Raw genomic sequence first — 19,240 nt, 5'->3', positions numbered from 1 at the left:
CAAGAACACAGGAGTGGGTTGCCATGTCCTCCTCCAGGGGGTCTCGCCCACCCAGGGGTCGAACTTGTGTCTCTTGCGTCTCCTCTCTTGGCAGGCGGGTTCTTTCCCACTGTGTCCAGAAACACACAGGGCGCTTCATGAGGGAAATGTCCGGCTGTTTCTGGGTGAAACTGCTGCCTCTCCTCTCTCCTCCTCTGCTCCCCGCCTCCCTGGTCGGCTTCTGCATCAGCATTCTTCCTGCTGGTTCTTCCCCAGCTGTGCGTCCTGCAAGCTCAGTTCTCTAGAAGAGACAGTGACAGTGACAAGGTTTGGTTTTTGTTTTTTTGTAATATATTCAGAATTCCCCCCCACACACATAAAGTTGCAGGGAATCAAGCTTCCCCCTTCCATCCTGTTCACCCACCCAGCTCCAGCCATGCCTGCTGCGGTCACCCAGGTGCCGGCCCTCAGCTCACCCGGGTGGTCGTGGGAAGACCTGGGAGTCAGGTCTGGGCTGTGGGCTGCGGTGGCTGGGTGTGGACACGCGGTCGGTGCATAGCTTGGCCCTTCCCCTACTTTCAGTGACTAGAGCGCGTTTACCCACACTTTTAGTGTAGTGACTCTGCCACACTTGTCTTGCTGAATCATCTTTTCCACGCATTTCTAGTTAAACAGTAAGTCACATAGGGAGTGAGTCCACGGTTGTAGCAGAAATCATGGCAAACTGTTTCTAAGCTGCTCACTCACTAGTCTCCCTCCTTTCTGCCCTGTTGGGTTGATTTTGTTCTTTGCGGCATAACTTGAATACATTTGGCATCCACATTTCTCTCCCACCAGAACTTACCCTTTATCAGATGCACTAGGTTGATTCCGGAGAAGGCGATGGCACCTCACTCCAGTACTCTTGCCTGGAAAATCCCATGGATGGAGGAGCCTGGTGGGCTGCAGTCCATGGGGTCGCTGAGGGTCGGACAGGACTGAGCTACTTCACTTTCACTTTTTACTTTCATGCATTGGAGAAGGAAACGGCAACCCACTCCAGTGTTCTTGCCTGGAGAATCTCAGGGACAGGGGAGCCTGGTGGGCTGCCATCTGTGGGGTCACACAGAGTCAGATACGACTGAAGTGACTTAGCAGCAGCAGCAGCAGCAGCAGCAAGTTGATTCAGGACTTTCCTTTGGATTGGGTTACACTGTTTTCACTGAGGAAAGATGAGACTGATGTCTGCCTTTCCCCCACATCCTCTCAATTGAAGAGACAGACAGTAAATAATTCTTAACTTCGCCTGAGCTTCTTCCCTCTTCTACCAAAATAGATGAAATTTGACATCTCAGTAGTGTTTCTAATAGTGAATCATTTTTCTGACAGTCAAAGAAAGACTTTCTATGAATCTTGTTTAGATAATAGCATATACTTGAGGTACAACCCTGGTTATTTAAAGAGAATTTACCATGTAGGACTGTAACAGATTACCTCCAAACTTAGTGACTTAAAGCAACAACCGTTTTTTTCTTAGTGTTATGTCTCATAATTCTGTGGGCCAGGAATTCAGACAGGGAGCTAACAGCAAGAGCGACTTGTGTCTGCTGCAGAATGTCTGGACACACAGCTGGCAGCTGCGGGCCTCTCTCGCCTTGCCTCTCTCTGTGTGTCTATGGCGCGGCGTCTCTGGGGAACCACTGTTCCTACAGGCCTGGGGTCCCAGAGCAAGAGGCCCAGAGCAAGAGGCCCAGCGGCAAGGCTTCTATGACCTATCTCGGCCATTCCAGAACGGCTCTCCATCCCATCCTCCTGGTTAGGCCTGTGTCTGAAGTCGGTCCAGATCCACTTGCTGGAGAATTATACCCACATTTCAGCAGGAGAAGTAGGCACAGTATTTTGGGCTGTCTTTACCCCAGAAACTTCATAGGGTGTTGTCATATACTATTGTTAAATTCTCAGTCTGATTTGATGAGTGTAAAAATTTGACATTAGTAAGTTTAGTATGGAGAAGGCAATGGCACTCCACTCCAGTACTCTTGCCTGGAAAATCCCATGGACGGAGGAGCCTGGTAGGCTGCAGTCCATGGGGTCACATAGAATCGGACACGACTGAGCAACTTCACTTTCACTTTTCACTTTCATGCATTGGAGAGGGAAATGGCAACCCACTCCAGTGTTCTTGCCTGGAGAATCCCAGGGATGGGGGAGCCTGGTGGGCTGCCATCTATGGAGTCGCACAGAGTCAGACACGACGGAAGCAACTTAGCAGCAGCAGCAGCAAGTTTAGTATAAAAACAATTTCTGCGCCTTTTTTTTTTTTTTTTGCCTTTTTTCTTAGAATGTCTTGGTATTTTAAGATGTACAGTCTGCATCAAAGGACAAGAGAAAACGTATCGAACATTGGTAGATGTGCTGGGATAAAGTCTATCCGGTTAGACCTTTGTTAAAGTAACCTGAGACCCGCATGATCTTTGCTCTAATGATGTGTTCTCAGAGAAGGGTCTTCCTGGAACTGCGCAGTCAACTTGACTGTTTCACAGACTTTCCTCACATTTAAGAGATCTCCAGTAGTTGTGATGGATCTGCATGTGTAAAAGTGAAGTCTGAGCAGTCTTTTAGAAGAACCGAGATATGTTACATGACACGTGGATTTGAGTTAACCAGGAGCACACCACAGGTCAGAAGAAGCTTTCTGAACTCAAATGAGCTGCCTCAGTAGGAGGGAGAAGGGCACACACAGGCAGGGCTCTTTTTGTTCCTGCACATATTTTTGCCAGCTTAGGGTTTTTAAAATTTATCTTCTTCCAGCAGCGAAAAATGCTCCCATTTTCCACTTGGTCCTGACCCTTTTTCTAAAATGCTGATTCTGGCGTGTCATCTGCATTGCATTTGCATAGGAATCTGAACTTAACAGAGAACATGGGCACTAGTCCTTCCTGCAGGGTCCCATTAAACCAGTGGTTCTCAGGTTTTATGGTGCTTTTCCCTGCACACAGCAAAAGCACACGTGCCAGGGGAGAGGAGACGGCGGAACCAACAGCTGTTCCTGCTGGGGCCGGTAAGCCCCGCGATTCTGATCTCTGTAGCTCCTGAGATGTTAGATTCAGTTTTGGTTAAATTAGTAAAATTAAAAATTTTTAGTTTCTGAAACGTAGTCTAAATGACTGTATAGCAGTGATACATGCTGGGATTCGGTGTGGGGAAGAGGGGCAGAAAGCTTAATTAGTAGACATTTCATGGGTCGATGAACTTTGGTCCTTGGATAGAAATTCAGATTCCGTTTTTCTGCCTACGTTATTAAACTAGGAGGTTTTTGACTTGGTTGTTAAATTGTGTTCTTCAAAGTAACTTCAGACTTTAAAAATGATTCCATACAGCTGTTTCTTTACAGAATATATGGAGGCAATGTGAAAGAACTATTCATAATTTTTTTTATTGTGGTGAAATGTATATGCGTCCTAAGTCGCTTCAGTCGTGTCCAGGTCTCTGCGACCCTTTGGACTGTAGTCCACCAGGCTTCTCTGTCCGAGGACTCTCTCGGCAAGGATACTGGAGCGGTTGCCATGTTCTCCCCAGGGGATCTTCCCCACCCAGGGTTCAAACCCAGGTCTCCTGCGTCAGGAGGCAGGTTCGTTGCCCCCGTACGTGACACAGCGTGCTGTTTCCATGGTTCTGAGTATGCAGTCCAGTGGCATGCGCACTGCTGTGCAGCCACTGCCGCCATCTGTCTCTGGAACGTTTCTTTTATCCCACACTGAGACTGTGTCCATTAAGCTGCTACTCCCATCCCCAACTCTCTGAAGCCCCTGGTTAGAACCACCATGCTGTCCGCGAATTTGACTACTCTAGGGTGCCTCATATAAGTGGAATCATACAGAATCTGCCCTTTTGTGCCTGGCTTATTTCACTTAGCATAGTGCCCTCAAGGTTTCACCCATGTGTCAGTTTTATGCCTTCTTAAGGCTGAGTAATACTCAGTTGTATGTATATCTCATTTTGTTTATCGGTTCATCCATGGACTTTTGAATAGTCCGCCTTTCGGCTGCAGTGAACGCTGGAGTACTAACTACCTGCTTAGGTGTCTTCTTTCAGTTCTTCTGGGTATATGGCTAGGAGTGGAGTTGCTGGGCCATATGGTGACCTCATTTATTTTTTAGTGCCTTTCACTGTGCTGCATTGCACACACTCCACCAGCCTGGCACAGGGGCCCCAGCTTCTCCCCATACTCACCAGCACTTGGTGTCTGTTTTTGGATAATAGCCTTTCTGATGGGTATGAAGTGGTATCTCATTGTAGCTGTGCTTTGCACTTCCCTAACGAAAACTGTTCTTTCTGGTATAGTTTTGCATTCATTTATTTTTAATGGTGAGTGTTATTTTTAATTTATGAACCACATATGAACAATATGGAATATACCCTTATGAAATGGTTGGGGGGGGGCGGTCCTAAGATGGCGGAGGAATAGGACGGGGAGACCACTTTCTCTCCCACAAATTCATCAAAAGAACATTTGAACACTGAGTAAATTCCACAAAACAACTTCTGAATGCCGGCGGAGGACATCAGGCACTCGGAAAAGCAGCCCATTGTCTTTAAAAGGAGGTGGAAAAAATATAAAAGACAAAAAAGACAAAAGAGGTAGGGACGGAGTCTTAAAAAAGAGAGAAGTTTCCAAACACCAGGAAACACTCTCATTGCCGAGTCTGTGGCAAGCCTTGGAACCACAGAGGGCAACATAACCAGGAGGAAAAATAAATAATGAAAACCCACAGATTATGTGCCCAACAGTAACTCCCCCAGTGGAGAAGCAGCACAGACTCCTGCATTTGCCACTAGCAAGCGGGGGCTGGGCAGGGAGGCCCGGGCAGCATTGCTCAGAGTAAGGACTGGGCCTGAATGCCCTGAGGGCAATCTGAGGAAACTAACTTGGGCTAGCAAACCAGACTGTGGGAGAGCTACCACGCGAAAAGTCCTAACCTGAGACACCGCCAGGCCTGCTCACAGAACAACGGACGGACTAGAGCTACGCGAAAAGCCCTAACCTAAGGCACCATCAGGCCCACTCACAGAACAAAGGACTGAGCAGAGCTAGCCAGCTGCCAGCCAGCCCATCTCCCTCCAGAGACAGGCAGCCAGAGCCTGAAGAGGGCAATCGCGGCCCCGAGAGAGGCATTATCTACCAAACTGCAAGCAGGCTTCATTGCTAACCAAGACTTCTTGGGGTTCTGGACGGTCAACATCCGCCTGAGAAGGTGTGCCGAGTGTACACCCAGTAAATTGAGCGGCAGGGATGGGGGAGGTGATGCGTCGCAGCAACTGCACTCACCAAACACCTGATCACCTGAGCTGCTCGGACCTGGGAAGGGCACAAAACACAGGCCCAACCGAGTCTGCGCCTCTGAGGACTACCCAAGTGCCTGAACCTGAGTGGCTTAGACCTGGGAGGTACATGCAGCCCAGGGCCGCCCTCGGACGGTTCCCGGCGGAGCAACCTAGAGCCTGAGAGTGTGGGCACGGAGGGTACACGCGTCGTGAGCGGGCAGGCCCGGTGCGGCTGAGACACTGCACGCACACGCCGGTGTCACTGGTTTGCAGCGTCCCTCCCGCCCCACAGCACGACTGGACAGGTGAGCCTGAAAAGTGTCCATCCCCACCCCCTTGGGTCAGGGTGGACATTAGGCACTGAAGAGACCAGCAAACAGAAGAAGTTAAAACAGGGAACCGCCTTGGAAGTGACAGGTGCAATAGATTAAAACCCTGTAGTTAGTACTGACTACATAGGAAGAGGCCTATAGATCGTGAGAAATATAAGCCAGATCAAGGAACTGTCTGAAAATGAACTGACCCCACACTGCCCACACCACCAGAGAAAGTCCTAGATATAGTTTTACAATTTTTACTATTACTCTTGAAATTTTTTTAATTTAAAAAAATTTTAAGTCCTCTATTACTCCTTTAACTTTCATTTTTATAACCTATTACTTTGCAAAAAAAAGAGAGACCCTATTTTTTAAAGCAAACTTCATATATATATATATTTTATAATTTTGTGACTGTGTTTTTCTTTTTTTTGTGTGTGTTTTTCTTTAATATTGTATTTTTGAGAATCCAACCTCTAGATTTTTAATCTTCACTTTTTGGTATTTGTTACCAATTTTGTACCTTTAAGAACCCAATCTTCAGTACCCATTTTTACTTGGGAGCGAGATTACTGACTTGACTGCTCTCTCCCCCTTTGGACTCTCCTTTTTCTCCACCAGGTCACCTCTATCTCCTCCTTCCCCCTTCTCTTCTCTACCCAACTCTGTGAATCTGTTTGTGTGTTCCAGACGGTGGAGAACACTTAGGGAACTGATTACTGGCTGGATGTGTCTCTCTCCTTTTGATTCCCTCCCTTTATCCTCCTGGACACCTCTGTCTCCTTCCTCCCTCTCCTCTTCTCTGTATAACCCCATGAACATCTCTGAGCGGTCCAGACTGTGGAGCACACATAAGGAAGTGATTGCTGGCTAGCTTGCTCTCTCTTTTGCTTCCACCTCATCTCATTCGGGTGGCCTCTGACTCCCTCCTCCCTCTTCTCTTCTCCATATAACTCTGGGAACCTCTCTGGGTGTCCCTCACTGTGGAGAAACTTTTCATCTTTACCCTAGATGTTTTATCAATGGTGCTGTATAGATGGAGAAGTTTTGAGGCTACTGTAAAAATAAAACTGAAAACCAGAAGCAGGAGGCTTAAGTTCAAATTCTGAGAACACCAGAGAATTCCTGACTTCAGGGAACATTAATCAACAAGAGGTCATCAAATGCCTCCATACCTACACTGAAACCAAGCACCACCCAAGGGCCAACAAGTTCCAGAACAAGGCATACCACGCAAATTCTCCAGCAACACAGGAACACAGCCCTGAGCTTCAATATACAGGCTGCCCAAAGTCACTCCAGGCCCACTGATGTCTCATAACTCATTACTGGACACTTCATTGCACTCCAGAGAGAAGAAATCCAGCTCCACCCACCAGAACACCGACACAAGCTTCCCTAACCAGGAAACCTTGACAAGCCACCTGTACAACCCCACTCACAGCGAGGAAACTCCACAATAAAGAGAACTCCATAAACTGCCAGAATGCAGAAAGGCCACCCCAAATGCAGCAATATAAACAAGATGAAGAGACAGAAGAATACCCAGCAGGTAAAAGAACAAGATAAATGCCCACCAAACCAAACAAAAGAGGAAGAGATAGGGAATCTACCTGATAAAGAATTCTGAATAATGGTAGTGAAAATAGTCTAAAATCTTGAAATCAAAATGGAATCACAGATAAATAGCCTGGAGACAAGGATTGAGAAGATGCAAGAAAGGTTTAACAAGGACCTAGAAGAAATAAAAAAGAGTCAATATATAATGAATAATGCAATAAATGAGATCAGAAACACTCTGGACGGAACAAATAGTAGAATAACGGGGGCAGAAGATAGGATTAGTGAGGTAGAAGATAGAATGGTAGAAATAAATGAATCAGAGAGGAAAAAAGAAAAACGAATTAAATGAGGACAATCTCAGAGACCTCTGGGACAATGTTACATGCCCCAACATTCGAATCACAGGAGTCCTAGAAGAAGAAGACAAAAAGAAAGACCATGAGAAAATATTGGAGGAGATAATAGTTGAAAACTTCCCTAAAATGGGGAAGGAAATAATCACCCAAGTCCAAGAAACCCAGAGAGTCCCAAACAGGATAAAACCAAGGCAAAACACCCCAAGACACATATTAATCAAATTAACAAAGATCAAACACAAAGAACAAATATTAAAAGCATCAAGGGAAAAACAACAAGTAACACACAAGGGTATTCCCATAAGGATAACAGCTGATCTCTCAATAGAAACTCTTCAGGCCAGGAGGGAATGGCAGGACATACTTAAAGTGATGAAAGAAAATAACTTACAGCCCAGATTACTGTACCCAGCAAGGATCTCATTCAAATATGAAGGAGAAGTCAAAAGCTTTACAGACAAGCAAAAGCTGAGAGAATTCAGCACCACCAAACCAGCTCTCCAACAAATGCTAAAGGATCTTCTCTAGACAGGAAACACGAAAGGGGTGTATAAACCTGAACCCAGAACAATAAAGTAAATGGCAACGGGATCATACTTATCAATAATTACCTTAAACGTAAGTGGGTTGAATGCCCCAACCAAAAGACAAAGACTGGCTGAATGGATACAAAAACAAGACCCCTATATATGCAGCCTACAAGAAACCCACCTCAAAACAAAGGACACATACAGACTGAAAGTGAAGGGCTGGAAAAAGATATTCCATGCAAATAGAGACCAAAAGAAAGCAGGAGTAGCAATACTCATATCAGATAAAATAGACTTTAAAACAAAGGCTGTGAAAAGAGACAAAGAAGGCCACTACATAATGATCAAAGGATCAATCCAAGAAGAAGATATAACAATTATAAATATATATGCGCCCAACATAGGAGCACCGCAATATGTAGGACAAATGCTAACAAGTATGAAAGGGGAAATTAACAACAACACATAATAGTGGGAGATTTTAATACCCCACTCACACCTATGGATACATCAACTAAACAGAAAATTAACAAGGAAACACAAACTTTAAATGATACAGACCAGTTAGACCTAATTGATATCTATAGGACATTTCACCCCAAAACAATGAATTTCACCTTTTTCTCAAGTGCACACAGAACCTTCTCCAGGATAGATCACATCCTGGGCCATAAATCTAGCCTTAGTAAATTCAAAAAAATTGAAATCATTCCAAGCATCTTTTCTGGCCATAGTTCAGTAAGACTAGATCTCAATTACAGGAGAAAAACTATTAAAAATTCCAACTATGGAGACTGAACAACATGCTGCTGAATAACCAACAAATCACAGAAGAAATCAAAAAAGAAATAAAAATTTGCATAGAAACAAATGAAAACGAAAACACAACAACCCAAAACCTGTGGGACACTGTAAAAGCAGTGCTAAGGGGAAGGTTCATAGCAATACAGGCATACCTTAAGAAACAAGAAAAAAGTCAAATAAATAACCTAACTCTATACCTAAAGCAACTAGAAAAGGAAGAAATGGAGAACCCCAGGGTTAGTAGAAGGAAAGAAATCTTAAAAATTAGGGCAGAACTAAATGCAAAAGAAACAAAAGAGACCATAGCAAAAATCAACAAAGCCAAAAGCTGGTTCTTTGAGAGGATAAATAAAATTGACAAACCATTAGCCAGACTCATCAAGAAACAAAGGGAGAAAACTCAAATCAATAAAATTAGAAATGAAAATGGAGAGATCACAACAGACAACACAGAAATACAAAGGATCATAAGAGACTACTATCAGCAGTTATATGCCAATAAAATGGACAACTTGGAAGAAATGGACAAATTCATAGAAAAGTACAACTTTCCAAAACTGAACCAGGAAGAAATAGAAAATCTTAACAGACCCATCGCAAGCATGGAAATTGAAACTGTAATCAGAAATCTTCCAGCAAATGAAAGGCCAGGTCCAGACGGTTTCACAGCTGAATTCTACCAAAAATTTAAAGAAGAGCTAACACCTATCGTACTCAAACTCTTCCAGAAAATTGCAGAGGAAGGTAAACTTCCAAACTCATTCTATGAGGCCACCATCACCCTAATACCAAAACCTGACAAAGATGCCACAAAAAAAGAAAACTACAGGCCAATATCACTGATTAACATAGAGGCAAAAATCAACAAAATTCTAGCAATCAGAATTCAACAACACATTAAAAAGATCATACACCATGACCAAGTGGGCTTTATCCCAGGGATGTAAGGATTCTTCAATATCCGCAAATTAATCAGTGTAATACACCACATTAACAAGTTGAAAAATAAAAGCCATATGATTATCTCAATAGATGCAGAGAAGGCCTTTGACAAAATTCAACATCCATTTATGATAAAAACTCTCCAGAAAGCAGGAATAGAAGGAACATACCTCAACATAATAAAAGCTATATATGACAAACCCACAGCAAACATTATCCTCAATGGTGAAAAATTGAAAGCATTTCCCCTAAAGTCAGGAACAAGACAAGGGTGCCCACTTTCACCACTACTATTCAACATAGTTCTGGAAGTTTTGGCCACAGCAATCAGAGCAGAAAAAGAAATAAAAGGAATCCAAATTGGAAAAGAAAAACTAAAACTCTCACTGTTTGCAGAAGGCATGATCCTCTACATAGAAAACCCTAAAGACTCCACCAGAAAATTGCTAGAGCAAATCAATGAATATAGTAAAGTTGCAGGATATAAAATCCACACACAGAAATCCCTTGCATTCCTATACACTAATAATGAGAAAATAGAGAAATTAAGGAAACAACTCCATTCACCATTGCAACAAAAAGAATAAGATACTTAGGAATATATCTACCTAAAGAAACTAAAGACCTATATATAGAATACTATAAAACACTGATGAAAGAAATCAAAGAGGACACTAATAGGTGGAGAAATATACCATGTTCATGGATCGGCAGAATCAATATAGTGAAAATGAGTATACTACCCAAAGCAATCTACAGATTCAGTGCAATCCCCATCAGGCTACCAACGGTATTTTTCACAGAGCTAGAACAAGTAATTTCAAGATTTGTATGGAAATATAAAAAACCTCGAATAGCCAAAGCAATCTTGAGAAAGAAGAATGGAACTGGAGGAATCAACCTGCCTGACTTCAGGCTCTACTACAAAGCTATAGTCATCAAGACAGTATGGTACTGGCACAAAGACAGAAATATAGATCAATGGAACAAAATAGAAAGCCCAGAGATAAATCCACACACCTATGGCCACCTTATCTTCGACAAAGGAGGCAAGAATATACAATGGATTAAAGACAATCTCTTTAACAAGTGGTGCTGGGAAAACTGGTCAACCACTTGTAAAGGAATGAAACTAGAACGCTTTCTAACACCATACACAAAAGTAAACTCAAAATGGATTAAAGATCTAAACATAAGACCAGAAACTATAAAACTGCTAAAGGAGAACATAGGCAAAACACTCTCCGACATAAATCACAGCAAGATCCTCTATGACCCACCTCCCAGATTATTGGAAATAAAAGGAAAAATAAATGGGACCTAATTAAAATTAAAAGCTTCTGCACAACAAAGGAAACTATAAGCAAGGTGAAAAGACAGCCTTCAGAATGGGAGAAAACAATAGCAAATGAAGCAACTGACAAAGAATTAATCTCAAAAATATACGAGCAACTCCTGCAGCTCAATTCCAGAAAAATAAACGACCCAATCAAAAAATGGGCCAAAGAACTAAACAGACATTTTTCCAAAGAAGACATACAGATGGCTAACAAACACATGAAAAGATGTTCAACATCACTCATTATCAGAGAAATGCAAATCAAAACCACAATGAGGTACCATTTCACGCCAGTCAGAATGGCTGCGATCCAAAAGTCTACAAGCAATAAATGCTGGAGAGGGTGTAGAGAAAAGGGAACCCTCTTACACTGTTGGTGGAAATGCAAACTAGTACAGCCACTATGGAGAACAGTGTGGAGATTCCTTAAAAAACTGGAAATAGAACTGCCATACGACCCAACAATGCCACTGCTGGGCATACACACCGAGGAAACCAGAATTGAAAGAGACACATGTACCCCAATGTTCATCACAGCACTGTTTATAATAGCCAGGAAATGGAAGCAACCTAGATGTCCATGAGCAGATGAATGGATAAGAAAGCTGTGGTACATATACCCAATGGAATATTACTCAGCCATTAAAAAGAATACATTTGAATCAGGTCTAATGAGGTGGATGAACCTAGAGCCTATTATACAGAGTGAAGTAAGCCAGAAAGAAAAACAACCAAGACAGTATACTAACACATATATATGGAATTTAGAAAGATGGTAATGATAACCCTGTATGCGAGACAGCAAAACAGACACAGATGTATAGAACAGGCTTTTGGACTCTGGGAAAGGGCGAGGGTGGGATGATTTGGGAGAATGGCATTGAAACATGCATATTATCATATGTGAAATGAGTCGTCAGTCCAGGTTCGATGCATGATTCAGGATGCTCGGGGCTGGTGCACTGGGATGACCCAGAGGGATGGTCTGGGGAGTGAGGTGGGGGTTCAGGATGGGGAACACGTGTACACCCATGGCGGATTCATGTTGATGTATGGCAAAACCAATACAATATTGTAAGTAGCCTCCAATTAAAATAAATAAATTTATATTAAGAAATAAAATGGTTGACCTGTTCAGCTAAACTTCCAATTAACACAAGTATTAACAGGATTACAGTGCTTTATTTATGTTGAGTTTTGAAGTATTTATAGCAGTTTTAGGCCAATGTGATTGTATTACTTTGTAGTAAATGATTATTTCAAATCCTAAAAGATGATGCTGTGAAAGTGCTACATTCAATATGCCAGCAAATTTGGAAAACTCAGCAGTGGCCACAGGACTGGAAAGGGTCAGTTTTCATTCCAGTCCCAAAGAAAGGCAATGCCAAAGAATGCTCAAACTACCGCACAATTGCACTCATCTCACATGCTAGTAAAGTAATGCTCAAATTCTCCAAGCCAGGCTTCAGCAATACGTGAACTGTAAACTTCTTGATGTTCAAGCTGGTTTTAGAAAAGGCAGAGGAACCAGAGATCAAATTGCCAACATCCACTGGATCATGGAAAAAGCAAGAGAGTTCCAGAAAAACATCTATTTCTGCTTTATTGACTATGCCAAAGCCTTTGACTGTGTGGATCACAATAAAGAACTGTGGAAAATTCTGAAAGACCTGGGAATACCAGATCACCTGACCTGCCTCTTGAGAAATCTGTATGCAGGTCAGGAAGCAACAGTTAGAACTGAACATGGAACAACAGACTGGTTCCAAATAGGAAAAGGAGTACATCAAGGCTGTATATTGTCACCCTGCTTATTTAACTTCTATGCAGAGTACATCATGAGAAACGCTGGGCTGGATGAAGCACAAGCTGGAATCAAGATTGCCGGGAGAAGTATCAATAACCTCAGATATGCAGATGATACCACCCTTATGGCAGAAAGTGAAGAGGAACTAAAAAGCCTCTTGATGAAAGTGAAAGAGGAGAGTGAAAAAGTTGGCTTAAAGCTCAACATTCAGAAAACGAAGATCATGGCATCTGGTCCCATCACTTCATGGGAAATAGACGGGGAAACAGTGGAAACGGTGTCAGACTTTATTTTTTGGGGCTCCAAAATCACTGCAGATGGTGACTGCTGCCATGAAATTAAAAGACGCTTTCTCCTTGGAATCAAAGTTATGACCAACCTAGGTAGCATATTCAAAAGCAGAGACATTACTTTGCCTACTAAGGTCCGTCTAGTCAAGGCTATGGTTTTTCCAGTGGTCATGTATGGATGTGAGAGTTGGACTATGAAGAAGACTGAGTGCTGAAGAATTGATGCTTTTGAACTGTGGTGTTGGAGAAGACTCTTGAGAGTCCCTTGGATTGCAGGGAGATCCAACCAGTCCATTCTGAAGGAGATCAGCCCTGTGTGTTCTTTGCAAGGAATGATGCTGAAGCTGAAACTCCAGTACTTTGGCCACCTCATGCGAAGACTTGACTCACTGGAAAAGAAAGACTCTGATGCTGGGAGGGATTGGGGGCAGGAGGAGAAGGGGACGACAGAGGATGAGATGGCTGGATGGAATCACCGACTCGATGGCCGTGAGTCTGAGTGAACTCCGGGAGTTGGTGATGGACAGGGAGGCCTGGCGTGCTGTGATTCATGGGGTTGCAAAGAGTTGGACATGACTGAGTGACTGAACTGAACTAACTGAAATGATTTATATGGTTTGGGTTGGGAAATACATGATTTTGTTATTGTTAGAAGAATTCTTATGTCTGCCTTTTTTATTCAATAATATTGAAAGTTGGTGAGTGCCATTCAAAAGTTGGATGCTGACTTAAAAGGTCGATGCTCTCCTCCTTCTTAAGTGTTTCTGTGTAGACAGTCTTTATTTCCTTGGGTTTCTAGAAGACAACACACCGTGAGGCTGAAGCTTAGCTCCCGAGGGTATCTGTTATGATGCCTTATTCATAGGAATAGGGTCGTCAACTGACAGCTCATACTCACTGACAGGTCAGAAGGCATGGTCAGACTATAGAACAAAATATTTTAAATTAGAATTCTAGGAAAGTTTAAGGTCTTCTGTTTACTTCATTTTTTTATACAATTAAAAAAATTAATGTGTATTATTTATTGCAGGTTTGTATATAATTAGCTCCTGTAACAGATAATTATGGTCTGAATAGTGTTTTGAGATTCTGAACCTGAAGTCGGGGAGGATAAGGTATGAATTCTGATATAGATCCATTATAAAGCTATTTTAATTTTTGGCATACCCGGTGGGTTAGAGTAACAGTATATTGGGTTGATCAAAAGGTTTGTTCATATTCTTCCATAACATCTAAACAGAAAAATTGAACTTTTTGGCCAACCCAATCCATGATGGTGTTTGAATTCTGAGAGCCATGTATAAGATTGGCAAGCTCTTCATGACTCCCAAGTAGCATTTCAGGGGATAAAACTTACTCTAGTTCACTAATGGTAGAGCACCTAGTTGATATTAGATGGTTTAGCATTAATAGTAAACTCGTCCACACACATTCTTGCTTAGACTTGTGTATTGATGATAGCCTTAAAATTTTTTTTCCTAACAAAGCATCTTGTTAGACTATCACCAAGACCAAGTAGTGAATTAAAAAATTGCATAAAAACATAAAAAATGCAGATGCCCTTACATCTGGGGAATAGCATAAAGGGTGCCGTCTTTTTATATGTGATCAGGGTTCACTTGGGTAAGGAATTGACATCACTGGCGATTGTGAATAACAGTCTGCTGTGTGTACCCCCCAAACTGGGACAGTTAAATAATTGATAGAAGATTGCCGTTAAATAAAGATAAATATGGCTGTCTCTTTCCTGCTCTGGCGCTGTGCCTTTCTGCTCTTAATGTGTACTCACCTGTTGCGTTTCTAAAGTGCTGTTGAAATCAGCGCTGTTGAAAGCACCGCTTTGGTCCGCTCATGTTTGTGGCTTTCTCTGTTCTTAGTCTCAGATGCAGATTGACTTGTGCCCCCTCTCTCCTAGAGTGACTCTTCTCATGCTGATTATATGCAAAGTAACGAGGCCAGTTTAATAGAACAAGCCCCAATACCTCATGATGGACTTACTGTGACACCTCACAGAACCCAGCGAGAAGGTATGTTGTATTTTTCCTAAACTTTAAGCCCTCTGTACACAAGACTGCAGAGCGCTACTGACCCTGACTGACTCGCCCCCCTGCCCCTTTGTGGAGTACAGAGCTCTGTGGGTCCTGGGTTTGACTCAAATACTGGTCCTCTCGCTTCCTTGAGTCTGCGTCTGGGCTCCAGCTCCAAGCCCCTGGCCCATCCCAGCCCATGCTTGTTCGGTTCTGCCTTTCTTAAACCCAGCCGCATACTTCTGGAGGGCAAAGACTTTAACCTCCCCCCAAAGTATTAGTACAGTGCTTTAGCTGTAGAATGTGCTCAAGGTCTGCTGAAGAAGTTAATTTTACTGACGTGCACTGTAAGAGAGAAGAGGTTTCTTAGAAGCGCCTGCTTCCTGCAGTGACGCAGTTTTCAGGAGGCCTGGGTGGGGAGTGAAAGGCCAACCGAAGAGAAACAGGTTCACGTGTTCTCTTCCCTGCACCTCTGGGGGTCTGTTCACCTGCTGAGGGAAAATCTGGGGAGGGTGGAAGATACGCGGTGAGCGTCACAGTTATAACACTCACCTAACAGCTTTGAATGGATGTCATTGTTTCCATTTCGTTGCAATAATAATCCTTTTCATGTAATACATTTTTCTTCACAGAGGAAAAATAGATGTGAATGTTTAAGGGTTAGAAAACGTTTACATAATTAACTGCTTCTGTTCAAGATTACTGAATCTTGGAACAGTAATCTGGAATCCTGCCTGGTCTGCTTCAGCCAGGCTCCGTGAAGCAGAGTTTGGGTTTACAGTGAAGGTCCCTTGTGGTATTTTTTTTTTCCCTTTAAGATAGTTAAAAATAAAAAATAAAAAGACTACATCAAAATGATAATAATTAACTGTAAGGTGGTACTTACAGATAGTTTTTCCTATATCTTCAACTTTTAAACAAATGTCCATAGTCCATGCTCTGCAGTTCTTTAATTTGAGAGTTGCAGGGCCTCCCATTATCAGCCACCCCTCACCTCATGCCCTCTGTCTCCCTCACCTCGATTCTGATAGATCACAGCAGGTAGAAGTGAAATGGAGCCGAAGCCGCAGCCACGCTCCTGTGCCACACCGCCCTGCGGCCCCCTCTCTCAGCCTGCTTTCAGAAGTAGAGCTGCTTCATGTTTTGGAACATTGATTAGTTCAGATCGTTTTTATTTAATAGCACCATCCTTCACATAATTGAATAGAGCAGCTTTTGGAAACAGCAGGCCCCTCCCCTCCTCCAGCCTTCGTCATACGCAGCAGTTCTGAGCCACTGCAGGCTTCTCACCCCACCCAGCGTCTGCGGTTGTTTCGTCTCCATCCTCAACGTTCTCATCCACCAAGGGAAACTGGCCCAGAAGCAGGCCACCAAACACTAGACATTTGGAAAGTTAACACAAAATTCTGGTAATGGTGTCTCCTAATGTCTGTTTACCAGCAGATTTCTGTAATCTTATGATTCTTGCTTTCTCAGTGCCCACCTTCTGTGATCTATAGCAATCTTACTTCTTCCTGCACACTTTTGTTCCTTTGTATATTCTACTTCACCTGTTTTAACTTCTTCCTTTAAGGCAAAGTGAGTCCTTCCCTTTTCTTTTCCATCTCCTATCCCCTGTGACTCAAGCGGTGACCTTCTGTTGAGTCACTTTCCTAACTTCTTCCCTGTGACCTTTATCATCTTCATTACGATTTCTTCAACTTACACCCTGAGCAACAAATTTTTTTTTCCTTAAGTCCTTATATTATGCTTAGTAGACTGGCTCTTTTCCCTTTGTAAAGAGATTTACTTGCTAAGGTGGTAACTTCTATTGAAGGATGTATGAAATGAGGACTTTGGGGATTTGCACTTTGACTTACTTCATGAGTGAGCTGATCATCTTATTGTTCTTAAGCCACCAGTGTAATTTATGACCACTATTGTATAATAAATTGTGAGAAGTTTTACTGTAGTGAACCATCGTAATTCATTATAATGTAAGTTTGTGTTACCACTGTATGATATTAAGGGTCACACTTGAGGGGAACAGTTTTTAAATTCTGAATTGGAAAGAAGTCTTTATCACTTTCCTATTACTTTTGAAGAGTTCCCCACCTCATTTAAGAATTTTTTCCAGTTTGTACCTAATCTGCCTAAAAAACTGAAAGACTCTAGAGTGCTGTATCTGTGGTGATGTGACTCAGCAGCTTTGAAGGTTCCTCTAGAAAAGCGATCTCCACTGCAGGCACCTCTCATTATTTATCTTTGGTGCTTAGCAGAGTGCTTGGAACGACTTTAGGCACTCCGCATACTCATAGATGTAGAAAGAAATTACTTGATTGACGGACAGCACATTGCTGTGCTTCTGGGTTTTTTGGTTTTATTCCATGATTAAGGCCAGTAGTAAAGATGAAGATAATAGCTTAACTGTTCGGCTGTGTCAGGTTGAATGACTGAAATGTGTATCTAGTCTCTGTAGAACAAGTCAGCATGTTTTCTTTCTTTCAGCTGTACACATTGAGAAGATAATGTTGAAAGGAGTCCAGAGAAAAAGGGCTGACAGATATTGGGAGTACACCTTCAAAGTAAGCTACTCTCACCCAAGAAAGAGCCTCACACTGTGTTCAATGGTCTTTTGGAAGGAATGAAAATTGATCTTTGGAAAAACTAAATGGCAGGTTTGCTAACTTAAGAAAAGCTGTGCACATATCTGTGTTTGTCTTAATTAAGGTGATGTGCTGTTTCTGGTATATACTGCATGGTTTGCCCAGATTAAAAGATGTATCACGTTAAGATTGCTCTGACAGTTTGATTAAAAAGAAATAAGAGCCTTAGATTTAAGGCATAAACAAACCTTTAGCAAGTGAAAGTAAACATTCAGCAGTGTTTTGAATGTGCGGTGACAGGCGTCACCCTCCATGGCGGTCTTCCCTGGTGTCTCTCCTCCTCTTCCTCTGAGGCTGCTGTTTCCTGGCCCTCGTTGCCTGCTCTGGTCTCTGGTTGCTCTGCTGCCCTTCTGTCCGACACAGGGTGTCTGACTGAGCGCAGAGCCCAGCGCGGTCGGTCCCCGCGGCTCCTCTCGGCCTGTGGCCTGTGCTGTGGACCCTCGACCACACCTCCCTCCTCCCTGCCGGGCCCCACCTGCTAGCCCTGCTCTTCAGGCGGGCCCCCCGCGCTGGAGCTGCAGGCGGAGGCGTCTCTGTGCGCCCGCCCCTCGCTTCCTTCTGGAGGAGCTGCCCGCCAGATGTCGGCGGTTCTGCCTCACGAAGTCACTTCTGGTCCTCCAGCAGGAGGTCTTTCCCTTCATCCCGGGTGTGCCGCCATCATCCCTTTCCCAGGCTCTTGTACTTGGGTTACATGGTATTTCTTTCCAGAAAGGTGTCATCTCCGAGAGAGCAGGAATCATCCTCTGCATCTCACCGTGTCTGACTTGCCTAGTTTTGTTGAATAAGTTTTGGGACTAGCTTCTGCCTTCTCTAGAAGTGTCCTCAGTTTTCAAATTTTAAGTCATCTCATCTACATTCTGTGGCATTTGACGCCAGCCGTTCTGTGCTCGTCACTCAGCTAGCCCAGCTCTCCTTGCGTTGCTGGAGCTCTTAGCTCATTCCTTCCTTAAGGCCTTCGTGTTCCCTGGCTCTGCACCGTCTGTCGCCCCCGGGTTGAGCCCCCGCCCGGGTCATTCTTGGCGCCTGTCTCACCTGCTGCTCGCAGCCCCTGCTCCGTGCCCAGCGCGCTGTCTGTGCAGCCCTGGTCACTGACGGGCTCTCTCTGCTCACGGGCTCTGGTCTGACTCCTGCACTGGGCTCTGTCCACAGAGACCTCACGGTCTTGTCCTCTCCGTGTCCTTTCATAAGAGTAGTGTCTGACACCAGGAGCTGCTCAACGACCATTTGAATAATTAGAAGTCATTTAAAAGTCATACCCCGTTAATAAGGATATTTGTTTGAGGGTTGCTGGGTAAAATTTTGAAGGTATTGTTAAGTATTTGGTTAATTGTGGCATG

The 19,240-nt window shown here is 43.4% G+C and overlaps 1 protein-coding gene across 1 annotated transcript in view; it reads left to right on the top strand.

The window, feature by feature from the left end:
• The first annotated feature begins 15,107 nt into the window (after positions 1-15,107).
• The window catches only part of ZCCHC2 (zinc finger CCHC-type containing 2), a 29,427-nt gene continuing 25,294 nt past the window's right edge, over positions 15,108-19,240 (top strand). Inside the window, exons 1-2 of the mRNA XM_040264213.1 lie at positions 15,108-15,258; positions 17,746-17,822. Coding sequence (XP_040120147.1) covers positions 15,171-15,258; positions 17,746-17,822 — 165 coding nt within the window. The 5' untranslated portion in view covers positions 15,108-15,170. The remainder of the gene's footprint in view (positions 15,259-17,745; positions 17,823-19,240) is intronic.

This window comes from Oryx dammah, unplaced genomic scaffold (assembly GCF_014754425.2).
Source record: "Oryx dammah isolate SB20612 unplaced genomic scaffold, SCBI_Odam_1.1 HiC_scaffold_22, whole genome shotgun sequence".
In the NCBI taxonomy this organism is placed as follows: domain Eukaryota; kingdom Metazoa; phylum Chordata; class Mammalia; order Artiodactyla; family Bovidae; genus Oryx; species Oryx dammah.
The sequence above is the reverse complement of the archived record's forward strand: the minus strand, read 5'-3'. Positions and strand labels throughout refer to the sequence as shown.